The sequence below is a fragment of the Brassica napus genome, chromosome C6 (assembly GCF_020379485.1).
Source record: "Brassica napus cultivar Da-Ae chromosome C6, Da-Ae, whole genome shotgun sequence".
In the NCBI taxonomy this organism is placed as follows: domain Eukaryota; kingdom Viridiplantae; phylum Streptophyta; class Magnoliopsida; order Brassicales; family Brassicaceae; genus Brassica; species Brassica napus.
This window is the reverse complement of record NC_063449.1, coordinates 35,800,147-35,824,242: the sequence shown is the minus strand read 5'-3', so window position 1 is coordinate 35,824,242 and position 24,096 is coordinate 35,800,147. Positions and strand designations below refer to the sequence as shown.

The window sequence follows — 24,096 nt, the reverse complement described above, 5'->3', positions numbered from 1 at the left end:
TTCTTTCGTGTGCGATATCATATAAATAATGATCCGCCCAGTTAACAAAAATCATGATTATTTTATGTGTAATTTTTTTATTTTTGGGTTGGACCACTGGTGACTGCACTATTTCAATGGTCCATTAATTTTGTTGAACTGAAGAGAAGATAGAGCTTGTACAATAATAGGGCAAGCTCTAGAAGATGTCCAGAAGAGTTCAATCAAGCTTCAGAGGTGTTCTGAAGTAGTTATCTTGTGAAGTTAAGTCTAGGAAAGACTTAGACTGATCATGTGAAGGCTATGAAGGAATTAGAGAGAAGATGGAAGTGTGGTGCAAAGCTAGGGCGTTCAGTACGGCCATGTACGGCCTAGGGCAAGCCATGAAGATGTCTGGGCAATCAAGAGGGAAGATAGGGCAATGTACAAAGATAGGGCAAGTGGTACGGACAGGAGGTCCGTACCAATGACCGTACAGCCCACTCCTCTCGCCCAAGTCATCCGGTTAAGCCCAAATCAAGATGTGCAATGTGTGGGCGGTCCAATCCTTTCCTTATGTCCGTTGGGGAGTCTTGGAGGCAAAGGAAGAATCAAATGGATAAGGTGAGCTGTTGGAATGAGCTGGAAAGGTAAAGGTGCTTTACCTTTACAGCCTTGACTCATCTGATCCATCCAATTCAAATGAAGCAATCTGAGCCCTCCATTCAGTCCAACCACGACCAGCTAGCACCAGAACATCAAAGACCAGCTTCCTCTCATCCTAACCATCCATTTATCTTTAATTTACAGCCTTAGGATCTAGGTTTATGATCTGAGTTGTGTAAAGGCATAAATAAGCCTCTTAGGATCATTTTGTAACCTTTAAGCTGAGAGAGTCTCTCTTCTTCATAAACTTGTTCTTGGATCTTATTCTCTGGTTACTAAGTCTCTCTAATCTCCCATACACGTTCCTAATCTCTTAGTCTCTCCCATACTCTCTCTGATTCTCTTAAACTCATTTCTATTCTTCATACTTCATCATACACAAATCTCTCATCTGTTCTTACATCACTCAAGCACTTGTACTCTGAAAATCTCACATGGTATCAGAGCCAGGTTGCTCAGACTCATGGTAGAAGCTTCCGCAACAAACACAAGCTCCAGCCCACGCCAGTTCAGCTCAGTTCACTCAGCTCCCAAGCGCCAGCCTTTGAAGAAGTTCCTTGACAGTTTTGCTCTTTCCAGCCTCAAGATGGAGTCCAAAAGAGCCATTGTCATCCCAGTCACTCTCAAAGGCCCCAACTACCTTCTCTGGTCACGCCTAGCCAAGACAGCCATAGGAGGAAAGGGTTTATGGAGCCATTGCATCTCAGATGCTCCAAACCACTCCAAAGCTGTCGCCACACAAGCTGAAGGTGAAGCAAGTTCCAAACCGGTCTCTGAAGACAGATGGCTACAAGAAGACCTCACTGTCCTCTCCATACTCCAAAGCTCCTTGGATCCATCCATTCTTGAAGCCTACTCCTACTGTGAGAGTGCTAAAGAGCTTTGGAGTACACTTAAGAAGATCTATGGGAACCTGTCCAACCTCAGCTGAGTCTTTGAGATCAAGAAGGCCATCAACAACATGTCCCAAGAAGAAGAGGAGTTCACTACTCATCTAGGAAAGTTCAGAGCCCTTTGGTCTGAGCTAGAGATGCTTAGACCTCAATCATTTGAGCCGGATGTGTTGAATGAAAGAAGGGAGCAAGATAAAGTGTTTGGGCTGCTTCTAACTCTCAGTCCCACCTTCAGCGGCCTCATCAAACACCTATTGAGGTCTGAGAAGCTACCTACCCTTGAAGAGGTGTATGCTCAAGTCCAAAAGGAGGAGGGCTCACACGGATTGTTTGGAGCAAAGGAACCACTTACCTTTGCCTCACACGCTGAAGGAAGCTCTCAGCCCATGAAACCGGTGTACAAGAAGGGGGATAGAAGAGGCCTGAGGTGTGAGCATTGCAAGAGGGATGGACACACCAAGGAGAGGTGTTGGATACTGAATCCAAGCCTCAAACCTGCCAAGTTCAAGTGAGCCGTGTCCATGGAGGTTCAAGAGATCAGCTCGGATCTCTTGGTTGTAAGCAAACCTCCTAACCCTTAATAAGAGCTTGTGTCTTTATTTATTGTGCTGTGAGTGGTGTCTAGAGTCCCAGAATCTCATGTTTTGGTTATTGCATTGTCTTGTGTGTTGCCATAGCTTGAATCATCATGAATGTGTTGTAGAATTGAGTAGAATGTCTCTACTGCTTGCATCATGTTTGAAAAGCTGTTTTGCATACATAAGCATGTCTCATACTTTCTAAGTTCAATCCTAATGTGATCTGATGCTAATGCCTATGTTTAATCCATCAATGAAAGTCCTGCATCAATTAGAAATTGTCTAAGTTGCTTGCATCATTGGTCTTGATTGAAACTGTTGTGCATAGCTTTAATAAAACTCATGGATTGAACCTGTTGCATTCATATAGCTAATGCTTTAAGATTGTGCATTCATGTAGTGATGCATTTAAAAATGAACCTAAATTGCAAATGTACTGATGTAAGCTTGCATTGCATTTAGAGAACTTAAAAAAAAAAAAAGGGAACCTAGAATGTCAATGTATTGTTTAGAGCTTGCATTGTCATTTTAGAGATTGAAATCTGCTTGTTCTTGCCTTGATTGTGCTTGTTTCAAGTATTATAAATTGCTGTGGCATTGGTGATCAAACAGGATGGATGATCTTAGTTTGATCCCAATGGGATGATCTGATCTTGCATTGAGTTGTGGTGGTGTTAGGTACACAAGGAGTGATACATGTAACTCGCCAACAGCCAAGAATGTAGAGACAAAGGTCTAGTGCCATTGCATATCATCACTAGGACATGTTAGTCCATAATCTACAGGAAGTGTAGTGTGATTGATTATGCAATGAGAGATGGCCATTGCATAATACCATTGGAAATATCCAGTCCAAAGTCTACAGGAAGTGTAGCATGGGTCATTATGCAATGAGAAGTGTGTCTTGTGAGGCTCTCTATGGTGATTCAAACACCCTAGTTCCTGGTTAAGGAAGAGAGTAAACTCACAAGAAGAAAGCTATCATGAAAGACTGATAGTTATAAGACCATGGGGATGCATATGATCATCACAAGCTTAGCTCCTTCTAGTCTCGGTTCTAAGCTTGAGGGGGAGTCTTAATGCATATGATCCATGGTCAGTAACAAGTCTTTGCAAAGGCTCCTACAAAGGATCATCAGCCGGAGCTATTCTAGGCAGTCTAAGGAAGAAAGTGAACTCATCAAAGCGGCTTCTATGGTGAAGTGATTGATGAGAAGCTGATGAATCCATTCTGCCTTTCCAAGAAGTTGATGATGCCATGGAGATGGTGCAATGGCCGAGTGGGAACTCATCAAAACAAAAGGGAAGTGTCCCTAAACTCAATTCAATTCAATACATTCATCATTTCAAATCAAAGTCTAGAAATGATACTTAAAATGTTTGAATGGATTGTGTGATGTTTCTTGATAAGTACTGATGCACCTTTGGGATAATGTATCAGGTACCATTGCTTGAGCCTCACTAAAGATGTTCCTGGTCATTTCCTAGCTTCTCTAAGGTGGCTGTGAAGTCTGTTGAGAGGGGGAGATCCAAACCAGTTATATGAAGAGGGCAAGCATAGTTTGAAGTCTTGCTCAGCCTCACTGATGTTTAAAGATGATCCGGTCGCATCCTTGCCTTTCTAAGAAGGCTATGAAGCTTGTTGAGAGGGGGAGCCCCAAACCGGTTCCATGAAGAGGTGAAGCTGAGGTGTGAAGTGTGCGCAAAGCTGTGAAGTATTGCTGCACCTATTAGGCCGTGATCCAGAGCTTCTTGTGTCCAACCACACTGGTTCTAAGGCACAAGAGCTCACTGGCCAATCCCTAGGCTTTGGAGAGCTCTACTCTTTTTCCCTTGCAAGGTTTTGTCCCAATGGGTTTTCCTTGTAAGGTTTTTAATGAGGGAGACTCTTCAGAGTTCCAAGATTGGCTTAGGATCTCCTAAAGTCAAGCTTGAGGGGGAGTGTTGAACTGAAGAGAAGATAGAGCTTGTACAATAATAGGGCAAGCTCTAGAAGATGTCCAGAAGAGTTCAATCAAGCTTCAGAGGTGTTCTGAAGTAGTTATCTTGTGAAGTTAAGTCTAGGAAAGACTTAGACTGATCATGTGAAGGCTGTGAAGGAGTTAGAGAGAAGATGGAAGTGTGGTGCAAAGCTAGGGCGTTCAGTACGGCCATGTACGGCCTAGGGCAAGCCATGAAGATGTCTGGGCAATCAAGAGGGAAGATAGGGCAATGTACAAAGATAGGGCAAGTGGTACGGACAGGAGGTTTCGTACCAATGACCGTACAGCCCACTCCTCTCGTCCAAGTCATCCGGTTAAGCCCAAATCAAGATGTGCAATGTGTGGGCGGTCCAATCCTTTCCTTATGTCCGTTGGGGAGTCTTGGAGGCAAAGGAAGAATCAAATGGATAAGGTGAGCTGTTGGAATGAGCTGGAAAGGTAAAGGTGCTTTACCTTTACAGCCTTGACTCATCTGATCCATCCAATTCAAATGAAGCAATCTGAGCCCTCCATTCAGTCCAACCACGACCAGCTAGCACCAGAACATCAAAGACCAGCTTCCTCTCATCCTAACCATCCATTTATCTTTAATTTACAGCCTTAGGATCTAGGTTTATGATCTGAGTTGTGTAAAGGCATAAATAAGCCTCTTAGGATCATTTTGTAACCTTTAAGCTGAGAGAGTCTCTCTTCTTCATAAACTTGTTCTTGGATCTTATTCTCTGGTTACTAAGTCTCTCTAATCTCCCATACACGTTCCTAATCTCTTAGTCTCTCCCATACTCTCTCTGATTCTCTTAAACTCATTTCTATTCTTCATACTTCATCATACACAAATCTCTCATCTGTTCTTACATCACTCAAGCACTTGTACTCTGAAAATCTCACAAATTTTCCCTTTTATTTGGTTGCTGGGAGCGAGATTAGTAACATTAAACTTTAATTTTAATTTTTTAATGGTTCATCAAAAATAGGCTACCAGACCCACCACCAAAACCCTTTGTACCGTCGTCTCTTTCGTAGCGATTCCAAGCTGCCTCCTATTGTTTTGTAACCGATGAAGTTAGTTTAAGACTCCACTCTCCATGATTAATCGATAGAGGTTAGTGCGGCTCAGCTGATCTTGTCGCCTCGCTATCAACTCAGAGAGCATGGAAGGATCTCTGGTGCTAGCTTTAATGTTGCACGAAGCATCATTCCCGGTCTAACAATCGCTCTCTTTGCTTTGTGTCATTATATTCATTACATACCAATCTTTGTTCGTAGTTTATTTATTTTCTGTCCCCAGATTATTGGAACAAACTACAAGACCCTTGATGGGACTTGCGTGTATGTGACTACATAGATGTCACAAACTGATGGGCGTTCATATAGTCCTTATTTTTACAAGGTAACTGCAAATGTTTGTACATATTTTAAAGCAGATTCTTAATTTAACTCGGTGATCGTCAAATTCTCTTTCATATATTACTTTCGCAGGCCAGGCTAATGCAAGGGTCAATCAGCGTCTACCGTCTTAACTCCTTCAGGCATATCTTGGAAGAAAGCAATGTGTATGAGCTGAATGGTTTCGATGTTGCAAAATGCAATCCGGCGTACAAGTTTGATGAGACGCCAGTGTCTATTAGACGCCGAGCATACTGTTTTGTTGGGGTAGCAGATACAAGTGAGAATCCCCAAGGAATGCTTCAGGTTCCGGAAATACGATCAGCCTATGTCACTTGCCAATAGCAACACTTATTTTACAGGTACGTATTGGCGTATTGCTAGCAAACTGTGCAAGTGCTCCATACAATATATATATATATATTTCACAGCTACTAGCGTCAATGATTGTCTTGGTTTGCAGATATCTTTGGAGAAGTTAGAGGCATCAAAACCATTTACGACCATGACACCTAGCTAGAGCGCTCAATGCCTCATGGCATGTTGGCAACCTTAAAGCTCGATAGGTATATGAAAATTCTCCTGATTTCATGAAGTGTGGAAGTTTAACTTATTTGTGTTTTCTAATTTTTGTGTTCGATGATTTGGATTTATTCTCCCATGTTAGGGACATTCCTTTATGTCTGAGTGTTTTGATGGGGTCGCTGCAGACCTGGATAAAATATTATTGAATTATGTTGTTGAACCAATGGTGGTTATTGCAACAAATATTAACTCAAAGTTTGTTGGTGGCAAAACCCCTCAATGTTCAGCTAGGTGCAGCATGGTCTTAAGGTCAAGTTTTGCTTTTGTTCAAAGTATGTGTGCTCATGTTTTTATATTTTAAGCACATGTACCTTTAAGAATGCTCTTTCATCACGATAGGTTTCAATACAAAGATGACTAATAGCTTTTTAAAATAGCCGACCAAGCACTTTTGTTATATGTTTTTAAAACTTTTATCATTCCAGGGCGGCTGCTTCTCAACGCAACCTCATGCACTTTTATTTTGACAACGACGGTGGAGTTAGCAGTAATTATCTTAAAAAGTAAGCTTGAATCCTTTCATTTTGTTGATTGACATGCTCATCTTAAACGGCAACTGATAACTCAATCGTAACTTGTTGGTCTGCTAGGTTGAGTGGCACTGATGAGGGATCATCCTGAGCTCTTACTAAGTATGGTGGGGTTAAAAAAAGTTGAATCAGTTACACTGTCTGAACTCAATACCCACGGCTTCACTGCATCACCAGAGGTAAACACATAATCATATTCAAGCTTCGTTGAACATGTTGCTGACCATATCTTAACCCCTTTCTAAAATTATACACAAGCAGGAACCAGAGTTCCTTTGCACTGCGGTCGTCGATTGCATTGACACAGCACACATATGGTGCTATTTCTCATTTCAGAAGTGCTACCGCAAACTGCAACGTGGATTCTCAGCTGTTTCATGCTATGCATGTCGACAATGCAGTTGGTTGTTAGGTACTATAGGAACACAATGTCACTAAAGAAATAGTATATTTATTATGTAAGCAACAACACAGTATATATAGCACAATATCTTCTTCTCTCTGTGCTAAGTATCTTGTGCAAATGAGCAGTCAAGAAAATCCCACATGCTTTGACAATCCTCCTCACCTGAACAATGAAGGCTGCACAACTAATATGAATGTTACAGGTCAAGCACGCCACGGGTATGCCCTATTCAGCCAGACAGTGACATTGGAGAGGAGTTGGCTAAAGAAAAAGGTCGCAACCCTATGAAGAGCCCCAAAGACTAGGTGTTCTACACCGGCAGTCAGAGCCGTGCTTCAAGTGTATCCAAAAAGGCTTTCGCCTAGGGCCCCCAAAATATATAGTTTTTTTAGGGCCCCAAATTTCCAAAAATTATTAATAGTATATTGGTTTAAGTTTGCCATTTATTATTCAATACAAGTTTAATTATCTACATTGCTTTTTAAAAAAATGAGTATTTTATTTTATTGTCAATTTTCCAAATTGAAAAAGTAATATATGTTTTATATGTCAAACTCCTAAATAAAAAGGAAAAAGTGCAGTTATACTTGAAGCAGCTTTAAAGCATGTAAATCATTCTGATGTTATTGGGGATGATTTGTGTTTTGAACTGATGGTTCTAAAAGAGGCATTGCCACAAGATTACAAGAGACCTCTTGAAGTTTTGAACTTCTTGAAAGGAAGGGAAGAGTGTTATCCAAACTCATGGATTGCTTATCAAATATTATTGACGATTCCAGTTTCTGTCGCCACTGCTGAAAGAAGCTTTTCCAAGTTAAAGCTAATAAAGTCTTATCTTCGATCAACCATGTCACAAGAAAGGTTAAATGGTCTAGCAATTATATCGATCGAGAGAGAATTAGTTAGGAATCTAGATTATGATAATTTGATTAAAGAGTTTATTGAAAAAGAGGGAACAAAAATTTTGTCTTAGTTTTTTAAAGTTATTGTCTTAATATTTTTTTTTCAAATATATATTGTACTATGATAAAAAAAAATTTAAAAAGGGGCCCCATTTTTATTTTCGCCTCAGGCCCCATTAAACCTTCGCACGGCTCTGCCGGCAGTAAGAGCCAGCTGATTTAGTGTCACAACTATTTTGCATTTCATACTTTTGTCTTTTCATGTTTCTGCATCCGAGTAACTACATTTCCTAGATATTCTGAACCCCACAGTAGGTTCTTTGGTTTTTCCCCTAAACATAGTTCCACACACTCTGCAGTTGAAGTTAACGAGTTCATTCTCTCATGATTATCTGCATATTTTCCTTTTTGTTGTTGACAATATTTTCTCTCATCTTCAAGTAGGAAATGAAAGAATGCCACATGCAAATGGTTAATTATATATTTCTATGTATGTTTTTTTTGAAGAAATATATTTCTGTATGTCGTACTTTTTAAAACATATATTATACAATTACAAAAATCGTGAAAACAAAACTTTGAATCTTCTGCAGCCTCTTTTGAATAATATCATAAATAAAAAACAGACAACATGGACTTGCATTATCTAAGAACAACCAGCTATGATTGCAACTACGATAAAGTGCTTTTCCAATTGTTCATCAGCCTCTATTTCTGTGGATTCATCCTTCCAATAATAAAAGGTTTGCCCGCAATCACTTAACCACTTACGATTTAGATTACTCCACTCCTACTTAAAAATCTAATACTTTGTCAACAGGTCATAGATAACATCGATCGAACTTTCGCTCGAAAGGCTAACAAAAGGAGCATCACATTCAAACTTCTAGCTGTGACAAAAAAAAAGGATTCAAGGAAAACAGCTGCAGCCCAAGCTTCAGGACACAAATTAAATTGTTATTTGTCTGTTTCCGGAGAATTAACTCCATCTTATTACCTCCATTGTCCTATTTAAATTCTTCAGTTGAACGTCTCCTTTATAAACCATATACCCAGACTTAAAACAGTCATTGTCTAGACTCTAGGACCACATCAAAAAAAAAAAACAAAACCTTAACAAGCAACGTCTAAATTAACCAAACTTTTTGGTCATTACATATCATGCAGGCTCTGTTTTTTGATCTGCCAAGATGCCCGACCTTGGTAACGATGATGATATGTCTTGTGTGCAGATACGGGTTATATTTTCCTGAAACCACTTAAAATTTTACAAGCAACACAACAAATAAACAAAACACATGCCCTTTTACAAAAAAAAAAAAAAGAAAAAAAAACACACAAAACAATACCTACCGTTAACGCCTCAAAAAACCACCCTGACAAAAACAACAAAACTGAAACCACATCTAATAACTTATATCACAATCACTATAGCATAAAATACAACAAAAATAAACAAATAACCATAGTCCCAACCACTCATGTTATTCCACTTTGAATTAAACAACTTCAAAACAAAGTAATACACTACGGTCGCTAACCAGTATCAAATGGATAAAAAAAAACCATTTTATTAAAACATATTTTCATTTTCATATTTTTGAACATATTTTCTTTACTAAAACCATAAAATAAATTGTAATTTCATGTAAGAAAAAAACATACGGATCCGACGCTACGCGCCGGAATACCACTAGTATTTAAATATAGTTGTGAGTATAACTTTAGAGAATGGTTGACAAGATCTTTTTTTTTTGAAAAAGATGGTTGACAAAATCTAAAACATGGAAAACCATTATGTTTATGTGTCAATGATTAAGGTATTTAATCTACTACTGTCCATGGTTTAGTTTTGTTGACGAGTGACGTGGGCTTATAATTGGTATCATATAATTAAAAACTTATAGGAGCAAGCATGCATTAAGTTTTTTTTTTGTATAAAAAAGATCAATATTTTTGCATGTACAAAATTAAGGAAGACATTAAAAGAACTAGACATAAAAAGTAAAATAGGAAGGTTCAAACTAATATTTACATTCAACAAGCTCTTTCAGATCAATATAAATTTTTACAGGCAGATCAAACTTAATTTTATATGTTCGTGGTTAATTTTACATTTAACAAGCTATTACAGAACAAATTTATACCTATCAAGTTTAATTAACTGAAACGTGTTTTAAGCAAAAATATTCCCATGCGAAGCATGGTGTTAATACTAGTATAAAGTAAATCAACGACGAAAAGAAAAATTATATATAAAAAACTTCACTTCTCGAGGAATATTACAAAGCGTTTTAACCCCCAAACAACGAAAACGGATTAGAAAGCGTAAATAACTAACGGCTTCAATTTTTCCGGTGGAGATATGTAGTGGATCCTGAGACGAATAAGTTGGCAAAACGACTGAGGATGACATTATATCTCTAAAGACAACGTAAAGAACAAAATGTCATGTTTTCCTTTTTCAAAACTACTTTATCTTGACAACGGTGCTCTGTACCATGGCAAAGTGGGCGAGACATGGTCTTGTTGCGAAGAATAACAACATCCCTCCCCCAGTACCTGATCTGACCAGGTTTCATGTACGGGTATTTCCCAAGCAGACAATCAACATGAACAGTTGTGGAGCAATAGTCATCGCACGAATAGAACCCTCCTTTTCTTGAAAATATGATTTTGCTTTCGCATATATCACACCAGCCATGATGATCATTCCCCTCTTCTTTTTTCCGAAATATGAGGAAATGGTTATCATACTTATACCTTGCCTTGTATGGTAACGTAGCACATTTAAAACATATAATATACTTGCATTCGATGCAAGTTAGTAGTTTTGGTTTTTGATGATCACCATTATTATCTTCTTCACCCTCTTCTTGGCAGATTTGACATATTGCCGACTCTTCTTCTTCCGGAATTAAAGCTAAGAACAGGGGATGTTCATGGCCTTCATACTGAAATGGTTCAGCAACCGAAGCACGCCTTAAGTCTAAATGGAAACGACTGTTGGGATCTTCATAGACGAAACCAGTACGTAGACGTCCACAAGCCCAGCAATAGAAGTGACCTCGGCCACCCGAAACTTGTATATTGCCAACCTTTTTTAGTGTAAGTGAGTGAGCATGTATCGCATGTTGTTTTTGGAAAGGCGCTTTGGCACACGCTTCGTGGAGGATGAAGTCGCACTGATCCATACACGAATAGTAGCTACCTGTTGGTTTTTCCTCCATTAGCCCAAAACCCAAAATTATGATCTATATTAAAAACCCAAAAGAAGAGCACAAGGGAGAAAGAATTATCTAGAATTATGGAGAAGAAGAAAGAAAGTTATGGACTAGAATAATTAATGTTAGATATTTTGAAATAAGATAATAATTTAGAAAAATCTAGAACATGTTAGAGTTTGCTTCTTTACTTGTATAAATAGGGTTGGTTAGCACCATTTGTATCATCCAAGAATCAAGAAAAGCAACTGAGAGAAAACATTCGAGAAAGAGTTCTAAGAAAGTTTCTAAAAGAATCTCCAAACACAAGCCTTAGTAGAAAATCTCTTTCACAAATACAAAAGCTATCACAAATATAAACCATCTACATTTCATCTTAACCTTTCAAAGAAAATATTATTCGCTATCTTTCCCAACAGCTGGTATCAGAACAAGGTTACCGTTATCTTTGAAGAAGTGAAGATGGAAGCCACCGTTACCTTTGAAGGTGACATGTTCAAGCTCACGACGGACAACTTCTCTTATTGGAAACCGATGATGGAAGATCACTTTTATTGTAAGGATTTGCATGAGCCCATCATCATGAAGGATAAGCCGGAAGGAAAGGATGATAAAGCATGGGAGATTCTTAATAGAAAGGTAGTTGCCGTAATACGTAAGTATGTCGACCGATCTCTTTTTGAACATGTCTCTACCTACACAAATGCTTTTGAATTATGGACAAAAATTGAATCCATGATTCAAAAGAAAACACCTCGAAACAAAGCTCTTCTTGTTCGACGGTTGGTAAAGTTGGAGTACAAGGATGGCCAGAGCATGATGGAACACTTGAACAATTTCAAAGGGATTGTAAATCAGCTTAACAAAGTTGATATGAAGGTTGAAGACGAAATGCAAGCCCTTTTACTCCTTAGTTCACTACCGGAGAGTTGGGACACACTAGTTGTCACTCTAAGCAATTCAGCACCGGAGGGAAAGCTTACCATGGACACCGTCACTGACAGCCTTCTAAATGAAGAAGTTCGCAGGAAGGAGCGAGGTTCGAGTTCTTATTCAAAAGCTAACATTGTTGATAGACGAGGTAGAGAAAATACTCGTGGACAAAACAGAAGCAGAGGATGAGACCAATCTCGAGGAAGATCTAAGTCACGTCCAAGAGTTACTTGCTATTACTGTGGCAAACCGGGTCACATGAAGTCGGAATGTCGGTTTCTCAAGAAAGACAAACAAGCCGGTAATATCAAACTAGACTGGTTCAATCCTACAAAGAAGCATGAAGACAAGACTACCACCATTGTGGAAGACCAGAGCGAAGAATTATATCTCGTTGGAGAATGTAATCTTAGCTCTGATGATAGCTCATGGACCGTTGATTCTGGAGCTTCTTTTCACGTCACCCCTCATGGAAGCTTCTTCACAACCTATCAAAGCAGTGACTTTGGTAATGTTCAAATGGGAAATCAAGGAAGAAGCAAGATCATTGGAAAGGGGGATGTTATTCTTACATCAAACACTGGATGTAAGATAGTTCTCAAGGATGTGAGACATGTTCCCGACATGCGACTCAATCTCATATCAACCGGAAAGCTCGATGATGCCGACTTGGACAGTCACTTTGGCAGTGGCAAATGGAAGCTAACCAAAGGGAGTTTGATCATGGCTCGAGGAAGAAAAGAAGGCTCATTATACGTGACTCAAGCCAAGCTTTGCAAGGAAGAAGTAAATGTCGCAAGTGATGACATCAATATATGGCACCGAAGACTCGGGCATATGAGTGAGAAAAGTTTAAATATACTTTCTCGCAAGAAACTTCTTCATGATACGAAAGGTATTTCCCTCTCACCATGTCATGATTGTTTAGCCGGAAAACAACATAGGGTCGCTTTCCGAAGATCATCTACGCCTATGAGAAGAAAGCATATTCTTGATCTTGTGCATACTGACGTATGCTCTATGTCCGAGAAATCCAATGGAGGGGCATCATATTTCGTCACCTTTATTGATGACCATTCAAGGAAGGTATGGGTATACCTTTTGAAGTCAAAAAATCAAGTTCTTGATGCTTTCAAGGAATTTATAGCTCAAGCAGAGCGAAGTACCTGTCAAAAACTCAAGTGTGTTCGATCTGACAATGGTGGAGAGTACCGAGGTCCCTTTGAAGCGTTTTGCAAAGCTCATGGAATCAGAATGGAGAAGACACCACCAAAGACGCCACAATTGAACGGGCTAGCAGAAAGAATGAATCGAACGATCACAGAAAGAGTTTGGTGCATGCTCTCTCACGCTAAACTACCCAAACCATTTTGGGGAGAAGCCATAAAGACTGCAGTGGACGTTATAAATCTTACACCATCGGTTCCTTTGGAAGGCGATGTCTCGGAGGAAGTTTGGTCGGGTAAGAAGGTCTCTTACAACCATTTGAAGGTGTCCGGTTGCAGAGCGTTTGTTCATATACCTAAGGATGAACGAGCCAAGCTAGACTCCAAGACTAAAGAGTGCATCTATCTTGGGTCGCCAAGAGATGATTTCGGCTATCGGCTTTGGGATCCGGTTAACAGAAAAATTATCCGGAGCAGAGATGTTGTTTTCTTCGAAGATCAAACAATCGAAAACATCAACAAATCAAAGAAACCAAAGCTAAGGGTTGTAAGGAATGAAGATTCTCATAAGCCTCAAGATCATGAACAAGTGATTGGAGATGATGGCAAAGGGGATCCTATCATGGATCCGAATGGTGATGAAGGTGAAGAAGAAGTTCAAGTGGAGCCAGAGGAAGAACATGAGCCAAGAAGGTCTGGAAGAGAGACAAGACCATCTGTAAGATATTATCAAGATGAGTACGTTAATCTTACAGATGAGGGGGAGCCTCAAAGCTATGAGGAGGCCATAGGAGACACTCATAGAGATGAGTGGGTTGAAGCTATGCAAGATGAAATGCAATCCTTGCATGATAATCACACTTATGAGCTGATGAAGCTACCAGAAGGAAAGAGTGCCTTGAAGAACAAGTGGGTGTACAGGTTGAAGTATGACGAGAGAAGCTCAAATCCAAGATACAAAGTTTGATTGGTTGTGAAAGGATTCAACCAGAAGAAAGGCATAGATTTTGAAGAAATATTCTCTCCAGTAGTGAGGATGTCCTCTATCCGAGTGGTTCTTGGTCTAGCAGCGGTTCTAGACTTGGAGATTGAACAACTCGATGTCAAGACGGCCTTTCTACATGGTGAACTCGAGGAGGAGATCTATATGGAGCAACCTGAGGGATTCAAGGTTCCAGGAAAAGAAGAATTGGTGTGCCGATTAAAGAAGAGTCTTTATGGCCTCAGGCAAGCCCCAAGACAATGGTACAAGAAGTTTGACTCCTTCATGGTGGATCATAACTTCAAGAAAACCAAGAATGATCATTGCGTTTTCAAAAAGAGGTACAAAAGCGGCGACTTTCTCATATTATTGCTTTATGTTGACGATATGTTAATTGTGGGCCAAGATCGCAATAAGATAGCCGCATTGAGGAAAGATTTGGGAAGGTGTTTTGCGATGAAAGATCTGGGGCAAGCGAGACAGATTCTTGGAATGAAGATCACTCGGGATAGGCCAAAGAAGCTTTTATGGTTGTCCCAAGAACAATTTGTTGAAAGGGTGTTGGAGAGATTCAACATGCACAAAGCAAAGCCGGTGAGCACTCCACTTGGTGGACATTTCAAACTAAGTTCGAAGCAAAGTCCAACAAGTGAGAAAGAAAAAGGGGAAATGAAGCTATGGTGTGCACCAGACCCGACATTGCATATGCCGTAGGAGTTGTGAGTCGCTTTCTCGCCAATCCAGGAAAAGAACATTGGAAAGCAGTTAAGTGGATCCTACGCTATCTACGAGGCACAACGAAGAAGTGTCTATGTTTTGGAAATGGAAAATTGGAGTTGAACGGTTACACCGATGCAGATTGGGCTGGTGATAAAGATTCAAGGAAATCGACATCTGGATTCGTGACTACCTTTGCAGGGGGAGCTGTTTCTTGGCAATCGAAGCTACAAAAGTGTGTTGCCTTATCCACAACGGAAGCGGAGTACATCGCAGCAACGGAAGCGTGCAAGGAGATTCTATGGATGAAGAACTTCTTGCTTGAGTTGGGAGTAAAGCAAGAAAAGTACAACATGCTATGTGACAACCAAAGTGCTATTCACTTAGCAAAGAATCCAACGTTTCACTCTCGCTCAAAGCACATCGATATCCGACATCACTGGATCCGAGAAGTTCTGGAAGAGAAGCTCATACATCTCACAAAGGTACACACCGACGAAAACTGGTCAGACTTTATGACCAAGGTATTACCGATCAAGAAGTTTGAAGATTGCTGCAAAGGCACCGGCATGACAACGGTTTCGGGCTAAGTCGGAAAGGGGGAGATTTGTTGGTTTTTCCTCCATTAGCCCAAAACCCAAAATTATGATCCATATTAAGAACCCAAAAGAAGAGCACAAGGAGAAAAAATTATCTAGAATTATGGAGAAGAAGAAAGAAAGTTATGGACTAGAATAATTAATGTTAGATATTTTGAAATAAGATAATAATTTAGAGAAATCTAGAACATGTTAGAATTTGCTTCTTTACTTGTATAAATAGGGTTGGTTAGCACCATTTGTATCATCCAAGAATCAAAAAAAACAATTGAGAGAAAACATTCGAGAAAGAGTTCTAAGAAAGTTTCTAAAAGAATCTCCAAACACAAGTCTTAGTAAAAAATATATTTCCCAAATACAAAAACTATCACAAATATAAACCGTCTACATTTCATCTTAACCTTTTAAAGAAAATATTATCCGCTATCTTTCCCAACACTACCCTCGTAGATTGGAAGGCTGCACGCTTGACAAAACTTTTCTTCGTCGTAAGCTCCACTGATCTCGAGTTTCAGACGATGATCATGAGAAAAATGAAGTATTACTCCATCACTAAACCTCTCCAATGGCTCAACAACCATCTCAGGTTCTTCAGGTATTCCCTCTAGCTCTTTCCCATCCCACAAGTCTTTCCTCAATGCGCATTTTGTATGAACAAAATAGTCATCACACTTATTGCAAGCGTATGCTCCATAACTGCTGTCGACCTTTCGACGACACACCCCGCAAATCAATTTTTTTGATGGAGGAGAGGAGGTAAAGGAGACACGGTGGTGGTGACGAGATATTCTTATGACATAAGGGTGATAGACACAATCTTTATGGACTACGTAGACACACCGAGCACAAACGTACATGGGGAAATGCTCTTTAACAAGGCCACAAACATCGCACGCTAAGGAATTTTGTTTAGGGAAAAAGGTAAGAGGTTGGGTGGTCTATAACGATGGGTATTGGCTTCATCTCACAAACTGGATCCATCATTAATTTGTTGGTAGGGCAATGATAAAGCTTTTCAAAGATGACTTCTTGACAACAGAAGCAAGGCCACTTGCCGAAACTGTTGTCAGAAGGATGGTAAAGTTTGAGAGAAAGAAAAAGGTAAGAAGGGTGTTTGATCTCAAGTGGAGACTCTATGCATTCTTTGTGGAATTTTTTACGACATGTAACACAGAAATAATAATTTGTGCTGAGCATTGAGCTTTGGCATAGACCGCAACGAAATTCCTTATAAATTGGCATACACTCTTGATTGTTGCACCAAAGAGAGGGACGAGAGGGAGCTTACAAGTATGATGATAGACGCTGGAGCCAATCAAAAACCGAAATTGTTTATCACCGCTTCTCTTGTTAAAGAAGTAAGGATTAAGGGAAAACATCCACCGGTAGAAAGTCACTACCATCAGGATTCTCCGGCTTTAGAGAAACCCATTCTGCAGTGTTACGAAAAGAAGGACAGACGAAAAGAGGTTGAAAAGGAGGGAAGTCTTCGTCGTCACCGGAATCAATGGCTGCTTCACTGGAGGAGGTTGGAGTGTCTGTTTGTGATAAGAAATTGAAGATGTGAAATGGTTTTCCATTGATTTCTCCCTCACGAAATCCACCTACCGAGATCATTGGCTCATAAATGATTTGGTTGTGACATTCCTCTTCTCCACCGGAATCAGTAGTAGTTTCACCGGAAAAAGAGGATGAAGAGGAAATTACCTCAGGTAATACATGGAAAGAGGTAATACATGGAAAGAATTCATTGGCTGAGAAACGTATATTTGTAATAATATTACTCTTCTACTTCTCCACACCTTCTCCACACTCTTCCCATGATCAACCCGGGTTCTTATGGTGGATGGGTTCTTAGCTTCGGTTAAAAACTGTTTCTTAACTTTTAACTAAGAAAAGTTAAGAACCGACTCTTAAATAAGAGATATAAGAGCCGGTACTTAACCGAAATATATATAAAAAAAAAAAACAAAAAAATGTCAAATCATAAGTTAAGAACCCCAAATTAAGAGTTCGGGTTAATCATGCTCTTTTCTCTTGCAACTTGCAACTTCAAACTTGCATTTCTCGGTGTGGTTTGATGTTTGAGTCTCTCGGAAGCTGTAGGTTTTCCCGTTGCTTCAAGGTTTGAGCCGCCTTTCTCTCTGGGAGCTCACGACAGGGCATCAACGCTTCGCTATCTCTAGTTCGTACTTAGGTCCTCAGGTTGTCGACTTTGAATCTATTTGTTTACTAGGTGATCTGTTTAGTTTACATTTCTGCATTTCACTTCTTGTTCTCTTTGTTGTTCTGTAAAAAATTGAAAACTGGTAAAATAATTTTAACATTTTACCAAAAAAAAATAAATAATGTTATACAATATAAAGTGGTTTTCTTCCGACAGAATTTATTGGCCGAGAAATGTTTGTTCGTAATAATGCAACTCTCTTTTACTTCTCCACCTTCCATATCCAAATCTTTAACTCTCTTCTTCTGTTTTTATCATTAACTCTCTTGCAACTTCCAGCTACACAATACACTTAACTCTCTTGCAACGTTATATATATACTTTTATTAGCTCTTTCAGTTATTTTTGTTAATTCTTTTTATTATATTCACAAATTCTTGTTTTTGAATTATGTCTCGATCTATCTTGTATTACTAAATTATTGTTTTCTTATATATTAGCATAAATTAAAGTGAAAATTACCAAGAATAACTCTAATTTCTTATTTAGCTACTAGTTTAACTCTATTTCATCAGCAAATTTTAGGTTTTTGATTAATAGAGAGAGTTGATAAAAGAGGCAGTAATATGTTATAAAAGAACGATGCTGCGAAAACTGTATGTCCTTATTAAAATTATCATATAAAATTAATATATGATATATGACTATCATATAGACCAGAACCTCAAAATTTTCTCTTTAAAAAACAAACTAGATCTCGATCCGCGCAACCGCGCGGATGTTTGATTTCAATTTTTTTATTAACGTTGAAATCTTGTTTTATAAAAAGTTATGTATTTATAAAAATTAACTATATCTAGTTTTAAAATAATCAAATAATTTAAAATTAATATTTACAAACCAAAGTACCTTAAAAACAAATTACCTGAATTCTTTATTTTCTAGAAATTTAAAAATTGTCTAAATTATTCAATTTTTTTCCATAAACTCAAAATATTCTAAGATTTTATTTGAAAATGTAATTTCTGACTTTTAACCTGAATTAACCAAAGAAACATAATCGAATTGTAAATAATGAGACCCAAAATTATCTTAGATATTAGCAGGTTCCTAACTTTGTTACCCAAACCAAACCGAAAATAGAAAAAAAATCAAATTTTCTCAATAACGCTTACGTGTCTCTCTGATAAATGATCATAAATCTTTATAACTAAAGAACCGAAGAACAAAAGAATAAAAATAAAACCGAAACTGAAGGGTGGTAAATCGTTTCCACTATTAAAGGGAACTGATTTGGTTGGTTTTAACTAATGGTTAGTGATTTTCTTAAATACAGTTCGGTTGTTAATGGAAAGGAATATTATTTAGTATAATAGATAGATGCTTCACGGTTAATGCTATGTTTTAAATGATATGTTTTAATTTAATGACTTTCTATGAGGATCCATTTTAAAATATCACACATGAAAGAAGTCATCACTTCTCTTTTAATACAGTAGATATATATTTCAATTTAATAATAACTTAATACAGTAAAACCTCTTTAAATTAATACTCGATAAATTAATAATTTCTATAAATTAATAAATTTTGTCGGTCTCAACTTGGACCGGTGTAAAATATAACACAAATCAATTAAATAACAAGATAATAATATTTTTAAAACTTCCATGTAAATATATTCCATTAAAATCATAAATTAATAATCTATCTATATATAATTTTATATAAGTACAAAATAAATATTATATTATTCATTTTATATTTACAATGAAAATATCTTTATTTTTCTTAACATTTTAATATATTTTGATAATATTTAGTAAAATTATATCGAAAACCATTTAACAATCATATAAAACATAAAAATATACACCAAATAAGATAATAAAACAACATGAAAATCAAATTTCTAAAATTTGAATAATGTACATACGATAAAATCAAATTTTTTCGTATTTTATATATAAACATATTAAAAATAGAAAAAAAAAAAATAAAGAAACTTTTGTAAATTATTATCTCTATAAATTAATAAAATTTCAAAATCTCAATATTATTAATTTACAGGGATTTTACTGTAAATACATACTTATTAATTTATAGAAGTTTTACGGTAAATACATACTTACAAATATAAGATAAATTGACCCCATTTTATCCGGGGACAAATTATTGTCGGGCTTTGCAAATGAAATGGGCCAATTGACTGAAACCAATGAGACCCAGTTACGACCAGAACTTCCGTTTCCAGAAAACTGTTGAGTTGACGAAAAAAGACATTGAGTGGCACGCACGTTCCACTTTTCTACCACAACAAAGGATAAGAGTTTTTTTTTATCGCCGACCATATCTCCGGAGTAGTAGACAAGTAGATAAACTCAAGCTTCTTGCATTAATTAGGACCTTATTGAATGGTCTTTTAGTTTTGTAATGGGATGCATTTGCGCCACCGCCCGTACTCCAACCGCCGCCGTAGCCAACAACGAGCTCTTAGACTCTAGCAAGTCCACCCTTCATCTCATCTCTCATCCGCCATCGTCTTCCTCTTCTTTATCCAAAAAGGAAGGCTCTTTCACACGTCCCAGCTCTGTATCTTCCATCACCGTCGTGGCCAATGGTCATCCAGTGGTGCGTCGTCCGTCCACGTCATCTGATCGAAACGGTAACAAGCCAGTGGTCATTGTGGGAGCTCCGAGTAGGAACCACTCCAGAAGAGTCACGGCTATGCCCGCGGTGCAACAGTCAGGGCGTTTGACTCCAGAATGGCCATCTTGGCTAGCTTCTGTTGCTGGAGAAGCCATCAAGGGATGGGTTCCTCGCTACGCAGACTCATATGAGAAGTTAGACAAAGTTAGTTGCTCTTTGAGTCTCTCTTTGTGACCTGACATAGCAACTTATGTTTTTTTTTGTATTGTTATTAGATTGGACAAGGGACTTACAGCAGCGTGTACAAAGCAAGAGACCTGGAAACGGGAAAGGTTGTGGCGATGAAGAAAGTTCGGTTTGTGAATATGGATCCAGAGAGTGTTAAGTTTATGGCTAGGGAGATTCTCATTCTTCGTAAGCTTGATCACCCTAACGTCATGAAGCTTGAAGGTCTTGTCACATCTAGACTCTCGGGTAGTCTCTACCTTGTCTTTGAGTACATGGAACATGACCTCGCAGGTCTAGCCGCAACTCCTGGAATCAAATTCTCTGAAACTCAGGTAGGTATTACATTCATTGTTTCCTTACAGTCATAATTAAAACTCAAGTGACAAGAGAGGCGTGTTTTGTTTTCAGATCAAGTGCTATATGCAACAACTGTTCCGTGGTCTAGAACATTGCCACAGACGAGGCATCCTCCACCGTGACATCAAGGGATCGAACCTGTTGATTAACAACGAAGGTGTTCTGAAGATTGGTGATTTCGGTTTGGCGAATTTTTACCGAGGTGATGGAGACTTGCAGCTGACCAGCCGCGTTGTAACCTTATGGTACAGAGCGCCTGAGCTGTTACTCGGTGCTACTGAGTATGGACCAGCCATAGACCTATGGAGCGCAGGCTGCATTCTCACTGAGCTCTTCGCCGGAAAGCCTATTATGCCAGGACGCACAGAAGTAATGAAACTCTCAAGTAACTTTATGTAGTTTCTTGTATCACACGGCTGGTGAGATAATTTATCTCTTTTTTTTTTTTATTCTCAGGTTGAGCAGATGCACAAGATCTTTAAGCTATGTGGTTCACCTTCGGAAGATTACTGGAAGAGAGCAACTCTGCCACTTGCAACAAGCTTTAAACCTAGTCACCCTTACAAGCCTCTTCTTGCGGAAACCTTCAATCACTTCCCTGCATCTGCTCTGACCCTCATCAAAAGGCTACTGGCTATAGAACCTGAGAGACGTGGCTCAGCTGCTTCTACCTTGAGGAGTGAAGTAATATTCCTTTAACAAGCACGAAACTTTCTCATGATCATTTACTAACCTTCTTATCTGCAGTTCTTCACCACGGAGCCGCTCCCTGCTGATCCATCAAACTTACCTAGATACCAACCAAGCAAGGAGCTTGACGCTATGCTTCGCAACGAAGAAGCAAGAAAGTAAGGCATCATCACTTAACTTCACTACTCCTCTCTTGTGGAGCTTTTCTTATTAATTTTTTTCTGGTTGCAGACTAAGGGCAGAGGATAAGAAGAGAAGAAGGGGAGAGACTGTGACAAGAGGACAACCAAAAGATGTTAAAACTGTTCAGACACCTGAGTTGATGGCCGCAGGGCAGTCCAAGGTCACGTGCATAAGCCACAAGTTTAGAACAGACGAGGAAGGTGGAACCGGGTTTAGGATCGAACCACCTAGAAGAGGGGGATCTCAGCAGAATGGCTACGTTCAGGCTTCTTCAGTGGTTCACCCAAGTGTTGCTGATACTGAATGGAACAGAGGAGGAAGCATCAAGAGGCAAACTAATGCAGATATGAAGTCTAGGATAGTACAGACAGGAAACTTGTCTGGTGGTTCCAATAGAGATTACTCAACAGTAAGCCTCACTATTCATTTCTAGTTATTCTATGGGTCTTAAACTTTTGGTATGCAACTGTTGAGTTCTTATGTGCCGTGACAGGGAAACGCGCCAATGAAAAACAGAATCATTTACTCAGGACCACTGATGCCTCCTGGTGGGAATCTTGAAGAAATGCTAAAAGAGCACGAGAAGCAGATCCAACAAGCTGTCCGCAAAGCCCGTGTCGAAAAGTATGGATAAAAGAAGAACCAAGCATTAGCAAGGTAGCGGCAGCAGCAGCGTTACACCGAAGAAATGATCGGTAAACTAAAAGAGAGAGAGAAATGAACAGGAAGAAGAAATTTAAACAACAATAACACAAGTTTTGAGGATTCATCAAGCCATAGAAACTCATAAGCGTTTTTGTGCTTGCCCCTTCTCTGCGTGAAGCCAGGGATTTGATGCAATGTATAGTCATTTTTGTTTCTTAGGCCAACAAGATTGACCACACTATAAATGTTGTACAGACACGCAAGGTCTATATTGAGTTGAGTCAAGCAAACATGTGTGTTGCAACCTATGTCCTCATCACAACCCAACCAGTGTATTCATTTTGTAGAACTATCCATCTCGGTTAGGTACTAGCTACGATATGTTGTGGCTCTTTCAGAGACCCACAACTACTATCCGAAATATACGGTTGGATAGACCTACAACTATACATTAATGTTGAAAAATGCACATTTAGTTTGCAAATCTCTTATTTATTTCTATTTCTACAAAGTAAAAAATCAATTTATAAAAATTAAAAAGTATAAAATTTATAAATTCAATGCATATTTTTTTTGCAAATTTTCTCATAACATAAGATTTTTAGAATTTTCTCTGCTAAAACCGATGGGTCTCAGAGCATCTCCAAAAGAAACTCTATTTCGAAGTTTTCAAAACTCTATATTTGACGTTTAAAAGTGTTTTTCTCCAAAAATAAAACTTCAAACTCAACTTCAAAACTATTTATATTTTAAAATATGGTCCTTATATTTGTCATAACTAATTTGAATTCATAAAAAAATTGTAAACAACTAGCACATATATAAACATATTACAACAATATTAATTAATAAAATATTTTATTAAAATATAAAAATTTAAATAAAAATAACTTAATTAATATTAAACTTCAAACAAAATACCATATTATTTCATAAAATAATTTTCGTAATGCATATATGATCTATTAGTGCATTTCGAAGTAAAAATGGCCTTCTTCATTTTAACGATTACGAACTAAAAATTGTTGAAATCGGGTAATATTGATACTTGTAAATATATTAGATCGGAACAAGAAAGTAAAAGATAAACATAAAATATTGCTAAAAAATTAATTTCTTTTCGATTATATTAATACTCGTGAATATATTCGATATGAACAAGAAAGAATTGTACGAAAAGACATCAAAAACAACAACAACAACCATCTTCAGTTACACAAAAAAAATTTAGACAATATTTAAATTTTTTGAAAATTCCGGATCAAACTTACCTGACTATTAGTGTTGTTGTAATATTTAAATTTGTGTAATAGTTATGTCTTCATGTAATTTTTTAAAATCTTTTTGTTAAGCTTTGTTTTGTATATTATTGTTCTCTAAATCTAGCTTAAAATATTTTAAATCTTATTTTAAAGTTTTATTTTATGTGTAAAATTTAAAATCTTTAAACAAAATTTAAAATATTTATGAGATATAGTTTTTTTAAGGATTAAAACAATACACGAAAAAATATTTATTAATCATGAAGGTGATGTGTGATTGTAGAGATCAAAATGTAAATAAAAATATGAAACTTCAAATTTGATGTTTTGAGTAGTGAAACTTCAAATATAGAGTTTTATTTCTCAAAACTTTAAATTTGAAGTTTTTTTTAGAACAAAAAACTTCAT

At 37.9% G+C, this 24,096-nt stretch overlaps 2 protein-coding genes across 2 annotated transcripts; one reads left to right on the top strand and one right to left on the bottom strand.

The window, feature by feature from the left end:
- Positions 1–15,923: 15,923 nt before the first annotated feature.
- Positions 15,924–16,364, bottom strand: LOC106398697. The gene has a single exon (XM_022711330.1). It carries the CDS (start codon positions 16,362–16,364, stop codon positions 15,924–15,926), a length of 441 nt encoding a protein of 146 aa, XP_022567051.1.
- Positions 16,365–19,666: 3,302 nt separating this feature from the next.
- Positions 19,667–23,128, top strand: LOC106400061 (probable serine/threonine-protein kinase At1g09600). Its single transcript, XM_013840476.3, has 7 exons — positions 19,667–20,527; positions 20,599–20,883; positions 20,960–21,277; positions 21,365–21,592; positions 21,656–21,756; positions 21,830–22,190; positions 22,275–23,128. Exons 1-7 carry the CDS (start codon positions 20,108–20,110, stop codon positions 22,413–22,415), a joined length of 1,854 nt encoding a protein of 617 aa, XP_013695930.1. The 5' UTR covers positions 19,667–20,107; the 3' UTR covers positions 22,416–23,128.
- Positions 23,129–24,096: the final 968 nt, after the last annotated feature.